The following is a 19,821-nucleotide window of genomic DNA, read 5'->3' as shown; positions in this document are numbered from 1 at the left end:
TGATCACCAAAGAAGAAGAAGAAGAAGAGGATGACAGAAGAAGATCAGGGAGCAATCTGTTGTGTCCCCCAGCAACCGCCCAACCCCACCTCCTCCCAGTCCCTTTCCTTGCACACGAGGAAGCAGGGAGGTTTTGTGAGCAAACACTTCTCATCGCCAAGCCTTAACGAGCCTCCGCTGATAGCCGATGCTCATATCTCCGGAAACTGCCACATCTAATCTCACACCAGAAAGCGCGCAGATTACATCGCACAAGAAAGGCACCCAGCTGCTCCCTGACACCCACTGTCATCATGGAAATTATGTCAATTATGTACAGCTGAAATATGCAAATGCGCTGCAGCTTCATAGCGCCAAATAATGGTTCCCCCCCCCCCCACAGCTTCCCTCTGCGCTGAAGAAATTGCTAGTGCTCACCCCGGCCAGTTCTGACTTAAACCGCCTTGGAAGAGAAACCTCAAAATTCTTGACCCGTTCCAATTTAAGAGCATCTTTTGTTACTAAGGGATTGCTGGGCAGAAGAAACTGCTTGCTATGGAAAATAGAGCATTATTCTGTCATTCCACCAACCTGCGTACCATAATACTTCACGCTTTTTTCATGCAGAGCTTTCCGAGAGCTCAAATCGCTTTACATAAATTACCTTGGTACCGTAATCTGTACAACAACCCTGCAAAGTAGGTCATCATTCTTATCCCTATACTGCAGAGGTGGATGGGGGGATAGCAACTTCCCTAAGCCAACACACAATCCAATTCTTATTCAGAAGCAACCAAGTCTTACTGACTTAAATAGGACTTCCTCTCAACTAATGTGGATAGGATTGATGCAATATCGCACATGAGCTGAGATCCAAACAGGAATATTTATGCACAATGAACTTAAACTGGGTTTAATGGCCATCACCGTGCCCCTCCATCCCCTAACTTCATTATCGGTCAGAGAAGAATGAGTGGAATTCACTGGGACCCTCACCCAGGTCAGACTCTACTCTGGGCCCCAAGTTCTCATCTCCTAACCCCCTAGGACCTTCCAGTTTTCAAAAGCTCCTTCCATTCCTCCTTGTCCTCCAAAAACCCTCCCCACAACATCTCCACAAGACTCGTGACACCTGGGACTGCTGCTAGGTGAGGGGAAGCAACAGGGGAACTCTAGCAGACAATTCTCAGTCCAGTCACCAAAGGACAGTTCCCCAGATCCTCTATGACAGCGTAACAAGTGTAAAACAAGTGCTAGTCTATTGCTGGACTACAACTCCCATCACCTCCAAAAACTGACCGTGCTGGCTGGGGTGATGGAAGCAGGAGTTCAACATCACTAAGGACATTGGTTCTCCAGCATTTTAGTACAGATTTCTCCTAATAAACACATTTTTTTTAAAATGCGGTTTTAGCTAATGGACACATTTCTGCAAGCAATTTCCCCATCTTGTTTTGTTTTGTTTTCCACGAATATATTCATCCTTATGCAAACTTTCCCCTCATGGATGCATTCTTTGTAAACGTTGCTAAGCAAAATTTTGGTAAGTGGGAATTTCCAAGGACAGGTGTGTTTTGGTTCACATATACAGTGGTGCCCCGCTAGACGAAAATAATTTGTTCTACGAATTTTTTCGTCTAGTGGTTTTTTCGTCTAGCGAAACGGCAATGACAGCCGCGCTCTGCTAAACGGAAAAAAAAGACGAAAATTTTTCGTCTTGCGAAGCAGCCCCATTAACTTTTTCGTCTTGCGGGGCAGCTTCCGCTAGACGAATGCCATTCGTCTAGCGAGTTTTTCGTCTAGCGAGGCATTCGTCTAGCGGGGCACCACTGTAGCTTTGAAAATCGTGGCTTTGATAAGATTCGGCTTCCAAAGAGACCTGAATCAAATTTCTCTCCCTCCGCCTCGGTGGCAGCTGTGCATAACCTGCAGAGAAGAAGCTAACCCACTGGGACATATTCACCTCTTGAAGGGAAGTCTAACTGCAGCTGAATGACCCTTCAAAACTGACCTTGTTTCCCTTCTTGTAGACGGCGGGCCACTGGGAAGGATCATCAAAATAAAGAAGGATGTTCTCGCAGCATTTGGCCTTTAAAGGGAAGCAGAATGATGGCTGTAAGGATAGCAACAGCAACATAGGCCCAACACGACAAACACATTGTGTACGACGACAGGGATGGTGAACCTGTAGTCCTCCAGATGTGGACGGACTCCGTGTCCCATCACCCTGACCATTGGCCATGCTGGCTGGGAGATGATGGGAGTTGGGAGTCCATCCACACCCAGAGGGCTGTTTCCTGCCATATACGAAAAAGGTTAGGCTTTTTATTTATTTTGCTTATTTGACAAAACATGTCAATAAAAGCAGTTCAATGTCATTTAAAATATTTTGAAAAATTAAGTAGCAAACTAAAAAGAAGATTAGAGCATGTCAACATATATGAAGTTGGGGAGGCTTGCCTTAAAAAAAGTTTTATGCAGGCACCGAATTTTTTGAGATGGTAAAAGAGGTGGCTTTTTTAAAAAAAAGGAATATGATTGAAAGGTTAAAAATATTACCTCTGGGTAGCGGAATCTGAAGTCCAGGCGCCCATAGTCAGAAAGGAAGCAGAATCGAGTCAAGAATACCCAGTCCTAGGAAGGAGGAGAATGTGCATGTGTTATTTCTTATCATACCAGCTCTGCCATTTTGTTTGTTTAATATATTTATGAACCTCACTTTCATATATAATATATCCCAAGGCAGTATACAGACTAAACATACAATATCACCAGGAACACATCAAACCCATCAGTAAGAGCTGCTTGGCAAAGAATCTCACATTTGAAAGTCCTGCCAGAATAAAACAAGTTTTTAGAAGACTCCTAAATCCAAACCCAGGACACCATCTTCTGGGTCCGAAATCCCGCATGAGTCGCATGACCCGCGCAAGATTGCGCACCCAGAAAAAAAACACACCTTTTTACAGAGCAAGATCTCGGCCAGAAATCACACGAGAGCAAGGCGTCCAAAATGGCCGCTGTACTCTCGCAGGGGGAAATGGGATGTTCCGGGTTTTCTGGGACAGTTGGTGAGTATGATTAGGGTTGCCAGGTGTCCACTATTTGAGTGGACAGTCCACTTTTTTCACATTATGTTCACTATTTTTTTTCACAAAATAGTGGACTTGTTTTTTATTCAAAAGCTTTATGATGAAATGGTATTTTAATAGGTGTTAAAATGTTTGTAAGAAAATATATAATTCAATTTAATTTAACACCCCCCCCCCCGCTTGTCCGCTATTTTTTGGAAGCAGACCTGGCAACCCTAAGTATGATGGTCTGAAATTGTATATAGCAGCTTCCATGTTCCTCTTGAAAGCTTTAGGGTCTTCTTGCATGAGGGTCTTCTTCCTCCCCAAACCCTTGAGACACAGCCCTTTGCATCCAAAGACGATTAGAATATTATATTTCACGAGAGATTAGCGTAGGCCCAACCCAGCCTGAAAATTATTCAAGTGTCAGCAGCCCAAACACGGCTCCAACCAGTTACCATAAAAATTTTTACAGCTTGGCTGTAGGCAAAATAAATAACATCCCAAACAATCCCCATAAAATGAAATCTATTAGGCGGTTAACGTCATAGTCATTAATTTAATAGAGCGCAGTGCACCAACTAGAGAGGCCAGGCCAGTCTGACCCACTCTGAAGCAAAGGCTTGTTGCTACAGACCCCTAAATGAAGGGGGGCACAGGGCAGACCCTGGCCTGCAGCCTGGTGATATGGCCTGCTTCAGGAATTGGTTCTGAAAGCAGCAGAATATTTTTTTTAGTCAAGGGCAGGGGGCTATTTCACAATTTGGGCTCCATTTTAGGAGACCAGGATCTTGCTGCACAAACAGTAATGGGTCCTGTGACCCCAGACTGCAGGTTCTGGGTGGAAGAAGTGGGGTCGACATGGGATTTCCTGTAAAGAATTCTCAGTATCATAGTCCCATATCATAGAATTGTAGAGTTTGAAGGCACCCCAAGAATCATCTAGTTCAACCCCCCGCAATGCAGACATCTCAGCTAAAGATGGCCATCCAACCTCTGCTTAAAAACCTCCAAGGAAGGAGAGTCCACAACCTCCACTGTCAAACAGCTCTTACTGTCAGAAAGTTTTTTCCTGATGTTTAGTCAGAATCTCCTTTCTTTTAACTTGAAGCCACTGGTTTGGGTCCTACCCTCCAGAACAGGAGAAAACAAGCTTGCTCCGACCTCCATGTGACAGTCCTTTAGAACTCTGAAGATGGCTATCATATCTCCTCTCAGTCTCCTCTTTACCCAACTCCTTCAACCATTCCTCATAAGGCTTGGTTTCCTCAGCTAATATAATACTTTGATTATTTGGGAGAACCTATAGGTGTTGATCTCCTGTTTACCAGTTTTAGCACAGAATTTCTGTAGGTTTTTAGTATAGATATGGTCTTGCCAGAGATGTGTACGGACTCCTAGAACCAACTTTCCTTTTCATCTACTAAGCAGATACGCTCCCTTACAATGCATATTCAAAAGCCCGACCTCTCCAGCCATTGGACCTCTTCCAGATCTGGGAACAGGATCCAAAAGTGTTGGCTACTTGAGTCTCAAGATGCACTCTCAATGCAGATTATGTACCACTCCACATTTGTTAACAGCGTTGTCATGGTTTCCCGGGAAGTGAGTGACTCGACTCAAACGTTTTTACACAAGAGTTGAGAACATTTTCCTATGGAGGACCATTGACATACAGAAAAAGTCTATTAGGGGGTGTAACCACGAGTGGGTGGAGCTGGGGAGCTGGATCTGGTGGTAGGTGAGACCAGACCCAAAAGAGGGTGGAGTTTGCAGGATTGCATAGTTCTTTGGGTCTATTTTCTCTCTCTCTCTCTCTCTCTCTCACACACACACACACACACACACAAAGAGTCAAAAAGGAAGAGAGTCTCAGAGGCGGTGGTCTGAAGAAGAAGAATGCCCCTACAATGTCCAGAGAGCCAGTTAATGTTTTGGATCACACAAAATCAGACTCAGGACTGCAGGTTCTCCACCCCGATTTAAATATTGAAGCTATGGTCTACCTCCCTGCAGCCCTTTCTTACAGGTTATGAAACACAGACTCTGCTTATAGATTCCTAGAATGGTAGAGTCAGAAGGGAACCCGAGGGCCATCTATGTCCAACCCTCTGCAATGCAGGAATCACAGCTAAAGCATCCATGGCAGATGGCCGTCCAACCTCTGCTTAAAATCCTGACCACCAAAGAGAATGAGACGAGTGAGAAAAGAGTGATGGAAATACACACACAAACACAAACGGGGCTGTAACCCTAATTGCCCCAATCACCCAAACCTGATCACCATTGCACCATTAACCCCCTAGAGCAGGGGTAGGCAACCTAAGGCCCGGGGGCCAGATGCGGCCCAATCGCCTTCTAAATCCGGCCTGCAGACGGTCTGGAAATCGGCGTGTTTTTACATGAGTAGAATGTGTCCTTTTATTTAAAATGCATCTCTGGGTTATTTGTGGGGCATAGGAATTTGTTCATTATTTTTTTCCCAAAATATAGTCCGGCCCACCACATGGTCTGAGGGACGGTGGACCGGCCCACGGCTGAAAAAGGTTGCTGACCCCTGCCCTAGAGCTTCCACCCTGTGCAACTACTTAGCTCTTTTCACCTTCCCAATCCCAGTCCTGAAGCCACTTTTCTATTCTGCAGCCCCATCTTGTACCCTTGTTCTCACCTTCACCACCATGTCCATGCCTTCCCCTCCTTTTTGTGCAACCCCCTTCCCTTGCACACAACCCCGCCCCCCAATGATAACCTCCTGCACCTCCCCCCTCCCACAAATGGCAACTACGAAGCACCTTTTTCACCTTCCGCAAAAACCCTAGAGGCACCATCCCCTCCTATTCTGCAAACCCTTTCGTGGCCCTGCTTAGTGGCGCAATGGGTCAGTGCACCTGGCTGTTAACCAGAAGGCCGGCGGTTCGAGCCCACCCAGGGACAGCTGTGGGCAGGATTCCTGCATTACAGGGGGTTGGACTAGATGACTGTCAGGATCCCTTCCAACTATACAGTTCTATTATTTTACTATTCATATTCGCTTCCATTCCCATGCCTCCTATTCGCACATGACCTGCACATAGTCAGTGGTGGCTAGTGCCCATTGGTGTTCGTAGGGTGGAGGGCAGGGAGGTCAACATTAGGGGGCGCCAGAGAAAAATGATGGGCAGAGTCACCCCCTGACTACTTGCAAGTAGGAAGGTAGACAGGTAGGAGATGCCTGAGGGCAGACTGATGTTGGTGATCTGATGTCCTGTTTGTCAGCTTCCATGGATACTTTTTGCTTTTTGAGCCCAGCTCTTTATTGACTTCAGGGCAAAAACTTCAAAGTCAGAAGTGACCTTCCTTAGGGAGTAACAAAGAGGCACAGCAAATTAGATACCTGGGTCATAAACCGTAAGCTCCGATTGCCCAGAGCATCCTCCAAAAGGCAGATACGTGACAGTTCACACTAATCAAATGGAGTAAAGGGTACTAAAAAAGGTCAGATCCTATCCCCCTTGACAGCGTTCTCTCAGTTTCCTTCTGGCACAAACTCTAATCTGCCTTGCTGATTGGAAATGCCACAGAAGCCACATTCACGCCATCCTATGAAACTGCTTTGAACAGTCGTGGCTTCTTCCCCCTAAGAATTCTGGGAGCCGTAGTTCGCTAAGGGTGCAGAGAGTTGCTCAGAGGCCCCTATTCCCCTCACAGAACTACAGTTCCCAAAGGGATTTGATTGTTAAATTACTCTGGAATTGTAGCTCTGTGACAGGAACAATGGGGGGGGGGGCTTGGCACTTTTAACAGCTCCTATAATTCTTCGCAGGGAGGGGGAGCCATGGCTGTTTAAAGTGCCATCATAGCACTTTAAATGCACAGCGTTGAGTGCGGCAGGAATAACCCCGTTTATTCCAGTTCAGTGCCAATACGGAAGGGGTTTGTGTCCGCGATCTGACCGTCAGGAACCCCCATTCTTCCAGGAGTTGCATCCACCTCCTTTCCCCTTCCCTCTACACGGCCGAAACAGTGCAGCGAAATACCGTGCGGTTACTGTTGTTTCTCAGGCACCTGACACCACAGATGGTGTCAAGTGACCGTACCACCGCAGTTTCCTGGGTCAATGCCATCCCCGCTGCAACTAGACAACAGCCACTGATAGACTCAGCTGAGAACCGAGACAGACAAAAGTCTCAAGAGGAAGGGCTGAAATAATTTGGGTCAGGGGAGAAGGCAAGAGAGGCAGATTGAAGGACTTGGAGAACAGGCAGGGAAGGGTGAATGTAAGCTAGACCATATGAAGCAGTCTGCTAGGTCTAGAAATGTATGTATATAATATCAGGTGGAGGTATATAAAATCTCCCCCGGGGAAATGGATATTGTCAAAGGAAACAAGCCTCTTTCCTCCTTCCTCTTTCTCCTCTGTCCGACTCCCAGGCCTAACTCCTTCCCCTTAAAATCCCCTTTGCGTTCCCATGGCAACAACCCATGCTCAAGGTTTCCACGGAAACCGTACCCGAGGCTGAAGAAGGCAGAGGAAACAAGCAAAATCCAAGAACTGGGGCAAAGGCAGGGGGAAGGATCCAAAGTTGGGGGGGTCAGATTGTACACACCCCTCCTGAGCTTTATCCGCCTGCTGTGGGTCTCTCCGAAACACCCCCCAAATAAACCCCTGGAGGTGCACTGCCTCAAAAAATACTGTTTTTTGTGAGGCCTACTGCCTCAGCGGCTGCATCCTATTCCTACAAACAAGCAGCAATTAACAGGCGCTGTGATAAAGTTGTGAAAAGGGGCAAAGCTCACGTAAAGCCCCTGCTTTTCATGCAGAAGGTTCCAGGTTCGAATCCCGGCTTCTCCAGGTAGGGTTGGGAATGCCCCCCCCCTTTTCTGAAAACCTGCTGCTGATTATCAGCAGGAGGTACCGAGCTAAATGGGTCAACGGTCTGCATTCACACCATACGCTTAAAGCACTACGATGCCACTTTAAACAGCCATGGCTTTCCCCCAAAGGATTCTGGAAGCTGTAGTTTGTTAAAGGTGCTGAGAGTCCTCCGGAGACCACTACTCCCCTCTGTGAGCTACAATTCCCAGAGTTCCCTATGAAGGGGGATTGATTGTGAAACCACAGTGGGAATTGTAGCTATGGGGGGTGTCTCCTAACAACTGCAGCTCCCAGAATTCTTTGGGGGGGAAGCCATGACTATTTGACGTGGCATTGCAGCACTTTAAATATATGGTGAAAATCTGTCTCAATACCACATTCAGGACCATTCCTATGCTTCAAATCCTTTTCTGAAGCTCTCTCCTCTCCAGGGCTCCATTTCTGTGCCCCAAACCTAGAGCCCTTTTGTCCTCTGTGTGGGGTCAAGTGGTCAGTTTTCCTTCTCCCTGCCCCAGCCTCCGGCAGAGCCCTTCTGCAATGCCAGCTCCGGGATTTAGAGGGTATGAGTGGCCTGCATCTCCATCTTAACTGATGTCCCCGTGGCCCATGTTATTCCCTTGCCCTCTGCCTCAGGACCCAATCTTCCCAGAGGGATGCCAAAGGCAAGCAGAGAATTGGCTGGCCTACTCTGAGTAGTCGCATCAGGTAGTTAAGGAGACTCTGGGGGCTGACAGCAGCCATCCTGCAGGGGTGTAGTGGTTATCGGTGCTGACCCGTGCCCCTTAGGACTGGTATTTATTAACCTACGTTAACCACCCTCTTGTACATGCAGCTTCAGAGTGGTCTGTTAGGTATCGGCTGGGGAAGAGGACAGATTCATACAACCATACTGTAAAGTTTGTAGAGACCACAAGGGCCTTCAGTGTGGGAATGATTTGCCCAACATGGGACTCGAACCCATGACCCTGAGATTAAGAGTGTTATGCTCTGCCGACTGAGCTAATCCTCGTTTTTAAAGCATATTTCATTTAGGAAGGCACATCCGCCCCATAGATTTAAATCAGGCATAGGCAAACTCGGCCCTCCAGATGTTTTGGGACTACAACTCCCATCATCCCTAGCTAGCAGGACCAGTGGTCAGGGATGATGGGAGTTGTAGTCCCAAAACATCTGGAGGGCCGAGTTTGCCTATGCCTGATTTAAAGCATATTCAGCACACATTTAAAATGCAACCTGTCCCCCCAAAGAACATTGGGAAGCGTAGTTTCTCTCCTCACAAAACTACAACTCCCAGCACATTTTCAAACTATAGTACCCAGGATTCTTTGGGGGTGGCTCTGCACAAAGCGATTGTTGTAATGTGTTAATAGTGGTTGTGTGTGTATATATATATATATATATATATATATGAGGTGCTGGTTATTCTGCTGGCCAAACACACAAAAATAGAAAATTCCTGCCATCATTGGCTACTATGAGTCACAATGGCCATACGTTATCTCCAGTATCAGAGAACAACAACAGGGCAGGGTTATTGTGTTCATGTCACACCTGTGGGAAGATGTGTTAGGTCCGTAGTCTGATGCAACACAACTCTTAGGCCCTTTATATTTCTGTGCTTTAACATCAGATGAATTAACCTGGAATAAATACTGCCCCTCATTCTGCGCTTTCGCATACATTTACAGCACAAGGCCTCATCCAAAGAACTGCAGTTTGCTAAGTGTGGCTCTGTGAGGGGCAAACTACAGTTCCCAGAATTCTTTGTGAGGACGGCACCATGCACTTTAAATGCAGAGTGTGACCGTCGCATGTAAAGTGGATTAGAATCTTCATTCTACTGCAAAACACCCAATTACAGGATTTAACTGTCCTTTACCCAATTTGTTAGCAGATGGGCTAAAGTGGGTCAATTAGTTGACATTAAAAACTCAAATATGTGCTTTGGATTAAATAACCCAGGGTATTTGGCAATTGCACCCTAAATCACTGGCTCATTCCCTGCTCCCAGACCCTCCAGTCGTGAAGGAAATACCACAATCTCAATGCTAGTCCACTCACCTACCCTTTCTATGGCCTAAGAAAAAGCATGTGGTGTTACCTCCGATGCAGACAAATTTATTGTGTAGTAAGGTTTATTGAGCTAGCATGCAGTATATAGAGACTGGAAGGGCAGAGGAAGCAGAATGAGGCCAAACGACAACGAAGCGCAAAAAGTATATATAGTCTGTGGCAATGTTGTATATAGCTATAGAGCAAGTAAAGCAATCGTTTACAACAGCAGTTATGCTGCACTGCTGACTGTAAATACATAGAAATAACATTTATTGGGGTTTATAACATAGGGAACTGTAGGGTTGCCATATTTCAAAAAGCAAAAACCAGGACACCCCGAAAGTTGTTGAGCTACATTTTTTTTTAGGAAACTCCCCAAATTGTTGAGCTTTTTAAAGGAAAACCTAAAAGTTGTAGTAAAAGCTACAATTATTTTTTTTAACGTTTTGGAGCTTTTTAACCCGTTGCCAGTTTTCCAGGACATTTGCCCGATTTCCGAAAAGTAACCCAGGACACCATTTTCGGAGGCCGATTGCAGGACATGTCCTGGGAAATCAGGACAGATGGCAGCCCTAGGGAACTGCCTTATACTGAATCAGACCAAATAGTCCACCAGGTTTAGTATTGTCTATACTGACTGGCAGCGGCTCTCCAGGATTTGGAATGGGACCCTCCCAACCGTACCTGGAGATGCCAGGGATTGAACCAGAGACCTGCTGCATGCTCTACCACTGAGCTACAGCGATGTGATAGGGTGAGATCTTGGTTTTATACAATACTGTCACAGAAGATGCTTCAGTCCCATTTCCCTTCTTCCTGTGTGTGTGTATTATACACACGAAGCCGCCAACTTAATATAACACTTTCTGCTTCCGATATTGCAGACTCCGGATCACTTCACAATAAGTCTGCTAGTCTTTTAAAGTGACATGAGACTCTTTGCTGGGTTTTTTGTGGGTGCAAGAGACCAAGGGCTCATCCAGACTTCCTTTTGTGTCACGTTTCTAGGTACAGGTCCGAGCTTTAAAGCTCTGTGTCTGAAAGACTTTTTTGTGGTCTTTTATCGCAGTGCTTTCCTCGGGGGGGGGGGTGGACTTGTATTTTACCGCCAAATCCAAGCAAATGGCAACTGGGTTTTCTGTGGGTTTCCATTTGCTCCAATTCAGTGGTAAACCACGGGTTTCAGTGGCATAAGGCACTTAAAGACAACCTGCTTATTGCACATTTAGCCTGATTTGTTTGCAAGGAGATTAGATGGTTTTGGCTATTCCATGAGTATTCATTGTGATGTGTTTGCTGGGAGGTTAGACGGTGTTGCATCAAAGCAAGTGTTATCCCACACTTTCCAGGGCACTCTCCCTTCACTTTCCTTACTGCAAAACAATAAACAACAACAACACCACAACAACAGATCTGTTGGGAAATGAGGTTTTTGTTGCGCAAGACCTCCTTATCAACTACAGTTTTGCAACGTGAATTAGTTGGTATGAGATGTGAATCCCACCCCAAAACAGTAACAGCCTGGAAGGACCCCCAGTCATGCTCTCCCACACAGCAAAGAGGCAAAAAGGCTTAGGAAGCCACTCTATAGTGAGTCAGAGCACTGGTCCATTAGCTCACTGGTCTTCAACTGGGGGTTTGAGACACATTCATGGGTCATGGCCTGATCCAAGGGGAACTGCAACAGGAGCGCTACCACCATAAAAATGTATGAGTAGGGTTTACTCCCGAAGATATCCCACAAGCCAACAGATGTTTAAGATCTGATTTTTCCTTCTCCATTTGCCCCTCACTTCCCTCTATAGCATATGAAGAAACCGTCTTCTTGACCACTGGACCCATTTTGGCTTCCTCCACTCAATCCAACAGAACCTGTCTTCTCCTGCAGGGGAAGTCCCTAGCTCACTGAGGGTTTGAGACCCATCAGCTACCCTCACCTGGTTTAGCCGGCCAGTCAAAGCCGTTCCTTGGTTGTGGTCGCTGCTGCATGCTGACAGCTTCCAGGAGCCACAGGTGAGAGTTCATTGCAGGGTGGGGACCAAAGGTGGACAAAGTACCCCAAAAGGAGCATGATGTGTCGCCTACCAGGGGTACTACCCCTCCCCTAACTACCACCACCCCAAAATGTCTCGTAAAGGCGTTAAGAAGTGGGACCCGAATGCATGTTTTGGTTAAAAGTGGGTTCTGGGTCTGAAATGGTTGAAGGCTACTGATCTGGCTCAGTGCTGTCTACACTAACTGGCAGCAGCTCTGTAGGGCTTCAGACAGTGGCTGTTCCCATCCCTAGGTGGAAATGCCAATTGACACACCGTTATTGACACACCAGGCCTCCTCCTGGTTTTTTTTTTTTTATTCCACATCTATGCATGCATTCAATGGGCGATAGAAACAGCCACCCACCTCGCTTCTATCTGCTCCACTCCAAACAGCAAAGGCTGCTGACCGTGCGCTAAACGACAAGTGACCTATTGCACGGCCTTGAGCCTGCACCCTATGAGGCGGGCCTGGCAGAGGAAGCTCCAGGGTGCAAAAGTTATAGCACCGTGAAATGGATCCAAACACTTTAAAAAAAAAAAAAAAACAAGCAAGCAGGCTGGCCTTTCTTGGTAGAGAACAACGAAGCCCCGGTTTGTCATTTGGAGGGTGAAAGGAAGGCATCTGGAACGTCGTCGCCGTCGTCGTCGTCCCCCAACCCTCCATCCCAAATTCCAGCCTCATCCTGGAATAATCTCCCTACCCACCGGCTTCTCCAAGGCGTCAAGGCAGAAGAGGAAGCTGCCTTAGCAACCATCTCGCCACGTCCAAAGCCCATCATGGGGGAAAATCCAAATAAAAGGCTATGTCTGGGTGAGGGTGTTTGGGGTGGGGGGCGTTATCTGATCCTCTTGGGCTCCCCCAGGCGAAAAAAAGGCCATTGCAAATATCATAAATGAATGGGGAGGTCACATTTGAGAGCGCGCAGCAATGCCCCGCCAGCGCTCTGGCTCCAGCTACCGCAGCAAGCGCATCATAAGCGAGCGCGCAGGGGGTTTGGGGAGGAAGGAAGCGGGGATCGGCGCAAGGGAGCCCTGGGAGGCCTGCGCCGCGCGGGCCCCCGAGTGGGGCGGCCCGGCTAGGTTCTGCAAGCGCCGATATAAGGCAGAACGCCTCCTTCTTCCCGCCCCCACCCCCCAAATCTCCCCAGATGCGCACTCACCTCCTTGGTGCTGATATTCCCTTTCACGTACTTGCCCCAGCAGGTCTGGGGCGCTTGGAGCTGGAGCAGCAGGAGGAGGTGGAAGGAGACGGCGAGGAGCCGCACAGCCCCGGGCAGGCGCTGCAGAGGCGCGGGCAGCTCCATCCTCAACCCCATGGCCGGCACCAGCAGCCGGGCTCGGCTCCCTGCGCGCTCCCGTTTAAAGAGACACGAGCTCAACACCTCCCCAACCCCTCCAAAAATGCACACCCCACAACACAGCAGCAACCTTCTTCTTCCTCCTCCACTCCCAAATCCTGTGCAATCGGGGCTGTGTCTCCTCCTTGCAAGAGATGGAGGCGCTGTGCAGAGAATGGATTTTTTTAAAAAATTCACAAAAAAACACACCGCTATTTATTTTTGGGCGTGTGTTTTCTATGAAGACGCACTACTTCCTGCGACCAATTTCTTCTGCACGGAGAGAAATATCACAGGACTCAAGCTGCCCGAGCAGACTGGGCGGTGCCGACACGGATCTGTTGGGGTTAAAACGCTCGCAGAAACCGGCTTGGAGGCGTCCTTCGCGTCCTCAAGTTTTTTTTCCCCCAGTGGGTTCTCAGTTTTTAGACTGCGTGATGTAGGCTGCTCGGGGCAGGGACCTGTCACTTCCCAGACTACCTTGTTTTGTAACGTTCCAAGCACCGGAGATGCCAATATAAAATATATGGCGGGGGGACGACCTAGGTAAGCCCTGCCCCGCATAATCAATCACAATATGTGGCACGCACACACCGTTTGAATAGCAATGTCCATCAATTCGCATGGGGACCGAGCTGCCCCATCATATATTTTAGGAGGGTGTCAAAGGGACCTCGGGCCCCTAGGAGTTGGTTCCTTTGCTAAGCACATTGATGTTTGTTTGTTTGTTTGTTTATATGTGTCAAGTTTGCCAACTGCACCCTTTCATTGAAAAGAGAGAGAGAGAGATGCTGGAGGGACTCAGAAAATATTTAAAAATGACCCCCCCACACACACACACATCCCTGCAAAAGGCCCTTGAGTGTTGTACATGGAGTGGCCTTTGATTTCACAGAAGGCATTGTAGCAGAATGATTTCCATCAGTGATGGCCACAGGCCAGGGTAGAAATAAACACAGGAACCAGCAAATTAGTTTCACTGATAACATAGATCTCTCTCTTTCAATCTCTCTCTCTCTCTCTCCTTCCACTTTACCTGCAGCTCTTACTATTCTGTCACACCCTAGATTGGACAAAGGGTGCAGATTTTTTCCCGGACTGAGGGCTACATTTCCTTCTAGGGAACATCCACGGCCATGTGTCGGGGATGCTCTAGCTGAGATCCCTGCATCGCAGGGGGTTGGACTAGATGACGCATGGGGTCCCATCCAACTCTACGATTCTATGAACCTTCCAAGGGTCATAAGCTGCTAGTGGGCAGAGCCGGAGGCAGAACTGGGCAGAGCAACACGAATAACTTTCTTCCTATGTGCAGTAGGCTCCTTTCCACACATATGCAAACACCGCTCTTTCTACCCTTTATCCAGACAAGCAGAAGGCATGATCAAGAGTTCAACACATTCCAGCACAACCAAAAAACCCTCAAGATGAAGCATAAGTGCTTCCATTCCATAAATTTCCTCTTTAGTTGGTGAAACGAAGAGTGTGGGTTCACTTCCCCCCCATGACAGTTCTGCCATGCTAACCCAGGGGTCAGCAAGCTTTTTCAGCAAACTGTCCCTCAAACTTTGCGGGGGGGGCAGACTATATTTTGGAAAAGAAAAAAAATGAACAAATTCCTATGCTCCACAAATAACCCAGAGATGCATTTTGAATAAAAGCACACATTCTACTCATGTAAAAACACACTGATTCTCGGACCATCCGCGGGACGGATTGAGAAGGCGATTGGGCCAGATCCAGCCCCCAGGCCTTAGTTTGCCTACCCACGTGCTAACTGTAACAGGGGAAATATGAAAGAGGACTTTGCCTTTTATGAGTAAGTGTTTATTAAACTGTAGGTACGTTTTCTTCAATACCTCAAAACGGTATCTATATCAACATTGACTAAATGCTTTGAAATGTAACCAGCTCATCCGTTGGTTAAAATGCCAGTGGTTAATTTCTTCATCAGCCGGCAGTCCTCAGATCCTACCTGCATGAGCATTTTGCTATGCAGGATTTTAAAAATCAAAAACAAGTTTATCTGTCAATCCTTTTTCTTTTCTATTGTCAAGAGTACAGCGGTTCCCAGCTGTTCTCCTTGACTCTGGTAAGTAGCGTCAGTGCATATCCCTGGGTATGCTGGGCTCGACAACTCTTAATATAAAACAGTTCTGGGGTCAAGCAAACTGTTTGAAACAACCTGATGGTCCCACCTGAATGATTTAACTAATGCATAAAATAACAGCTGTGCTTGGCACAACAAATATAGAAGTAAGAACATAAGGAGAGACGCTGGATCAGGCCAGCGGTTCATCAGATCCAGCATTTTGTTCTCCCAGTGGCCACCCAGATGCCTGCAGGAAGCCCACAAGCAGGGCCTCATCGCAACAGCACTTTCCTCTCCTGTGGCTGCCACCAACTGGCCTTCAGAAGCATCATTGCCTCTGCTTGCGGATGTGCAGAGAAGTGTTTGAAAGGTTCTGTGGCCGAAGCAATCAGGAGAAGCTAGAACGGCCCAGACACTTCGCTCAAGGCACTTGGCAAACCCTCACCGTGATCAACTCCCACCTGGAAACCAATGTCCCCACTGTGGAAGGACGTGTGGTTCCAGAATTGGCCTCCACAGTCACTGACGGACTCATTGTTAAAACCGTGTTTATGGAAGACAATCTTGCTCGGCTATGAGTGATCACGAAAGAAGAAGAAGATTGTGTTTTGATGTTGCAGCCCAGCTTAGGTGGGCAATTAACAACAACAACAACAACACATATCTGAAGAAGTGTGCATGCACACGAAAGCTCATACCGAGAACAAACTTAGTTGGTCTCTGAGGTGCTACTGGAAGGATTTTTTTATTTTTTATTTTGTAACAACAACACAGTTCTTCATTCCAATAAACCCAAAACCTGGGTAAGTGCTGGCACTCCTGGAGTCTCTTGTCACTCAGAGATTGCTGTGCATGCAACAATAGAACCATTCTACCATTATTATTATTATTATTATTATTATTATTATTATTGCATTAAAAATGTTTGTTGCTACTCACATGGGTGTTATGAAAACTAGTCCTGGAAGAATCTGCCTTCTGACAGCTGTTCAGGAAGCAAAAATAGCACCTGGGCCGTACTTCCTCTGGTCTGCTGGCAACCTTAGCAACTACACATGAAAGCCCACTCATTCACCCATGCGCACATACCACATCAATTTCCAAAACTCACCACATCCTCGAATCATCACATTCCCATATCAGCTGATGTAGTCTCAGGAAACCCAGAGATATCCACTTCCCTAGCTCACTAAGAAAAGTGGATTCCCTCCCCCCCCATTCCGATGATGTAATTTATTTATCTTATTTCATAAAATTTATAGGCCGCTTGATTGTAGTGGAAACCTCAGCCGTAGCTAGCTGAACCTCTTGCACCCACTTAGCTGTTGACGCATGGGAGAAAGCAGCACGCAGTGACCTACAAGAAAGAGCCCCATGAATTGTTTTTACGGAGGATTCAGAGGCAGGCGTCGACAGCTTGATATGCGGAGCGCACCGTGCGCTGTGCCGCCATATTTTTTTTTAAACGGCAAAAATTATTGGGAAATCAATGTGCATCCCAAGCAAACAAATTGCCTTTTCTGTTACTGTGCATTTACAGGACCGAAAACGATTAGTAAATTCTTGCAGGGTTGGCGTAAGGGCAACGGGGTGGGTATGCAAAAAAGTTCTTGCAAGGCTCGCTCCTCGCAGGGGCATTTCTAAAGATGAAGCCAGAACTTTTCAGCTGCATTAAGAGCATTTGTGCAATTGTGCTGCTGTTCAATGATCATGGAAGAGGGACTGAGTGCATAATGCTTGCCTATTAACATCAAGCAGTCACCTTTGCTGTATTCCTTCTAAAACCATTTTTGTTTAGGCTAGCGCATCCAGATATATAAAATGTTGCCGTGTGTTTCAATCCGCTCTTTAGCTTATTGTCAATTTTAGCAATTTTAAAACGTTTTAAATAGTTGGTTTTTAAACACTTAATTTAATCATTTTAATCTTTTTTGCAAACCACTTGGAGGGTTGTTTTGTCACAATCAACCGATATTTTGATTTATGAAATCAGTCAGTGCATACATAATTTTTTTTAACCTGTTTTAGTATTTCAACTTTTGTGTTGTTTTAAAGTAGGGTTGTGGTTTTTTCTTTTCTTGATTCTATTTATTGTCTTTATCTTTCTGAAAACTGCTTTGAGGTTTGTTTGTTTTACTACCAAGCTATCTATAAATTTTATGAAATAAATAAAAATAAGCGTGTAACAGGTACAAAACCAGGTGCGCCTTAAAGATATTCACAAGGATGTGACAAAGTGTCACCTGCCCACAGTTGAAGGTGAAAAAGAGGAAGTACAAGCCAAAAAGATGCTTTAATATGGTTTGGGCAGTTCGTTTTAAGTATGGAAACGGAGCTCACCCTAGCCTTACATAACCTGCGTCCCTGCTGTCCCTGGCATTGCCTGTAATAAACACACACACACACACACACACACACACACACACCTGATTCCCTCCCCCTCCATTTCCTAAACTGCACATTAGCACCTTTCCAGCTGTTCTGCATTTTGTGTCCAACAGCACACTAAAATAAAAACCTTGTCAGAGAGAGAAGAAGGTGGCAGACTGTGGCATTGATGCTCGCAGCGGGCATGCTTAATTTGTTAATGCTTGATACCATGCCGAGACAAACAAGCTTTGCAGGTGTATCTGCGATGCTACAGAACCCTGTTTGTGTCTGCTTAGAAGAAAGTTCCACTGAGCTCCTTGGAACTCTGATATAATCTCCTTGAACTCTTGATAGTGCTTCTTGCTTGCCTGGATGGAGAGGAGTATAGAAAACAGCCTGCCATATAAATATGGAATGTATGCAGTGCAGTGCCAGATTTACCTATAAGCTAAACATGCTATAGCTTAGGGCCCCACTCTCTTGGGGTGCCCCAAAAATGTAAAGGGGGGGGGACTGGATGTACATTTCCAAAATATAAGATAAAAAACAAATAAAATAAAACCTACGTACAGCACCAGTGTTTTGTATTGTGTAGGCTCCTATGATGTAAGTAATGGGCCCCGCCTGCTAGCCTGCTCCCTAAAATATCACTGGTTTGCTCATTTCTATATATAGGGTACCTACATTCTGCATGGGCTGGTTGCATGGCAACATGTGCAAATGGCTTTAGATACCTATTAGGTCCTTAAATTACCATATACTGTAGCATATGTTGTTGTTGTTGTTTAGTCGTGTCCGACTCTTCGTGACCCCATGGACCAGAGCACGCCAGGCACCCCTATCTTTCACTGCCTCCTGCAGTTTGGTCAGACTCATGTTGGTAGCCTCGAGAACACTGTCCAACCATCTCATCCTCTGTTGTCCCCTTCTCCTTGTGCCCTCCAACTTTCCCAACATCAGGGTCTTTTCTAGGGAGTCTTCTCTTCTCATGAGGTGGCCAAAGTATTGGAGTCTCAGCTTCAGGATCTGTCCTTCCAGGGAGCACTCAGTGCTGATTTCCTTCAGAATGGATAGGTTTGATCTTCTTGCAGTCCATGGGACTCTCAAGAGTCTCCTCCAGCACCCTATTTCAAAAGCATCAATTCTTCGGTGATCAGCCTTCTTTATGGTCCAGCTCTCACTTCCATACATCACTACTGGGAAAACTATAGCTTTAACTATACGGACCTTTGTCGGCAAGGTGATGTCTCTGCTTTTTAAGATGCTGTCTAGGTTTGTCATTGCTTTCCTCCCAAGACGCAGGCGGCTTTTAATTTCGTGACTGCTGTCACCATCTGCTGTGATCATGGAGCCCAAGAAAGTAAAATCTCTCACTGCCTCCATTTCTTCCCCTTCTATTTGCCAGGAGGTGATATATTCAACACCAAGAACAGCGACAATTTGTTGTTGACAAAGGACAGCTGGACATATAAAGGGCCCCATTACTTTCAGTAGCTTAGGGCCTCATCGAACCTAAATCCGGCCCTGATGCAGTGCCAGATTTAGGGGAGTGTGGCGGGTTTGCCTGCCCTGGGTGCTGAGCCAAGAAGGCACTGCAGCTAGTACCACAACAATGACGTAGAACAGAAGGTGAGATGCCATGGGTGGGGAGAGGGTGAATTTTGGTATCACACAGAGCACTGCTGAAATTTGAATGCCCCAGTTCCGCCACTGATACATGTGCATTGCTCCACACTTTTGACTTTGGCCTCTAACCCTACCTACAACTAGAAAGGAAGGCAGTAAAATATTCCCCGCTCCTGCCCCAACACAACAAATCCATTTTTTAAAAAGGAGTGTCGCTTTTTCAGTTAGAAAGGAGATGGGGAAATGCGTTGGGGAGTGCAGAATGAGCCAATGATTCGTGGGAAGACCTAAAAACACCCCAAAGCAAATCAGGATGTATGTATCCTTGTTGCATAAACACCCCGCAAACAAATCGGGACAAAGGCCCTGTAATCTAACCTCTGCGAGGAAATCAGGA

General features: G+C 46.6%; 1 protein-coding gene across 1 annotated transcript in view; it reads right to left on the bottom strand.

The window, feature by feature from the left end:
- The window catches only part of TMEM145 (transmembrane protein 145), a 31,319-nt gene extending 17,989 nt beyond the window's left edge, over positions 1 to 13,330 (bottom strand). Inside the window, exons 1-3 of the mRNA XM_033158338.1 lie at positions 13,160 to 13,330; positions 2,539 to 2,613; positions 1,991 to 2,068 (exon numbers count right to left, since the gene is read on the bottom strand). Coding sequence (XP_033014229.1) covers positions 1,991 to 2,068; positions 2,539 to 2,613; positions 13,160 to 13,315 — 309 coding nt within the window. The 5' untranslated portion in view covers positions 13,316 to 13,330. The remainder of the gene's footprint in view (positions 1 to 1,990; positions 2,069 to 2,538; positions 2,614 to 13,159) is intronic.
- Positions 13,331 to 19,821: the final 6,491 nt, after the last annotated feature.

This window comes from Lacerta agilis, chromosome 8, assembly GCF_009819535.1.
Source record: "Lacerta agilis isolate rLacAgi1 chromosome 8, rLacAgi1.pri, whole genome shotgun sequence".
Classification (NCBI taxonomy): Eukaryota; Metazoa; Chordata; class Lepidosauria; order Squamata; family Lacertidae; genus Lacerta; species Lacerta agilis.
The sequence above is the reverse complement of the archived record's forward strand: the minus strand, read 5'-3'. Positions and strand labels throughout refer to the sequence as shown.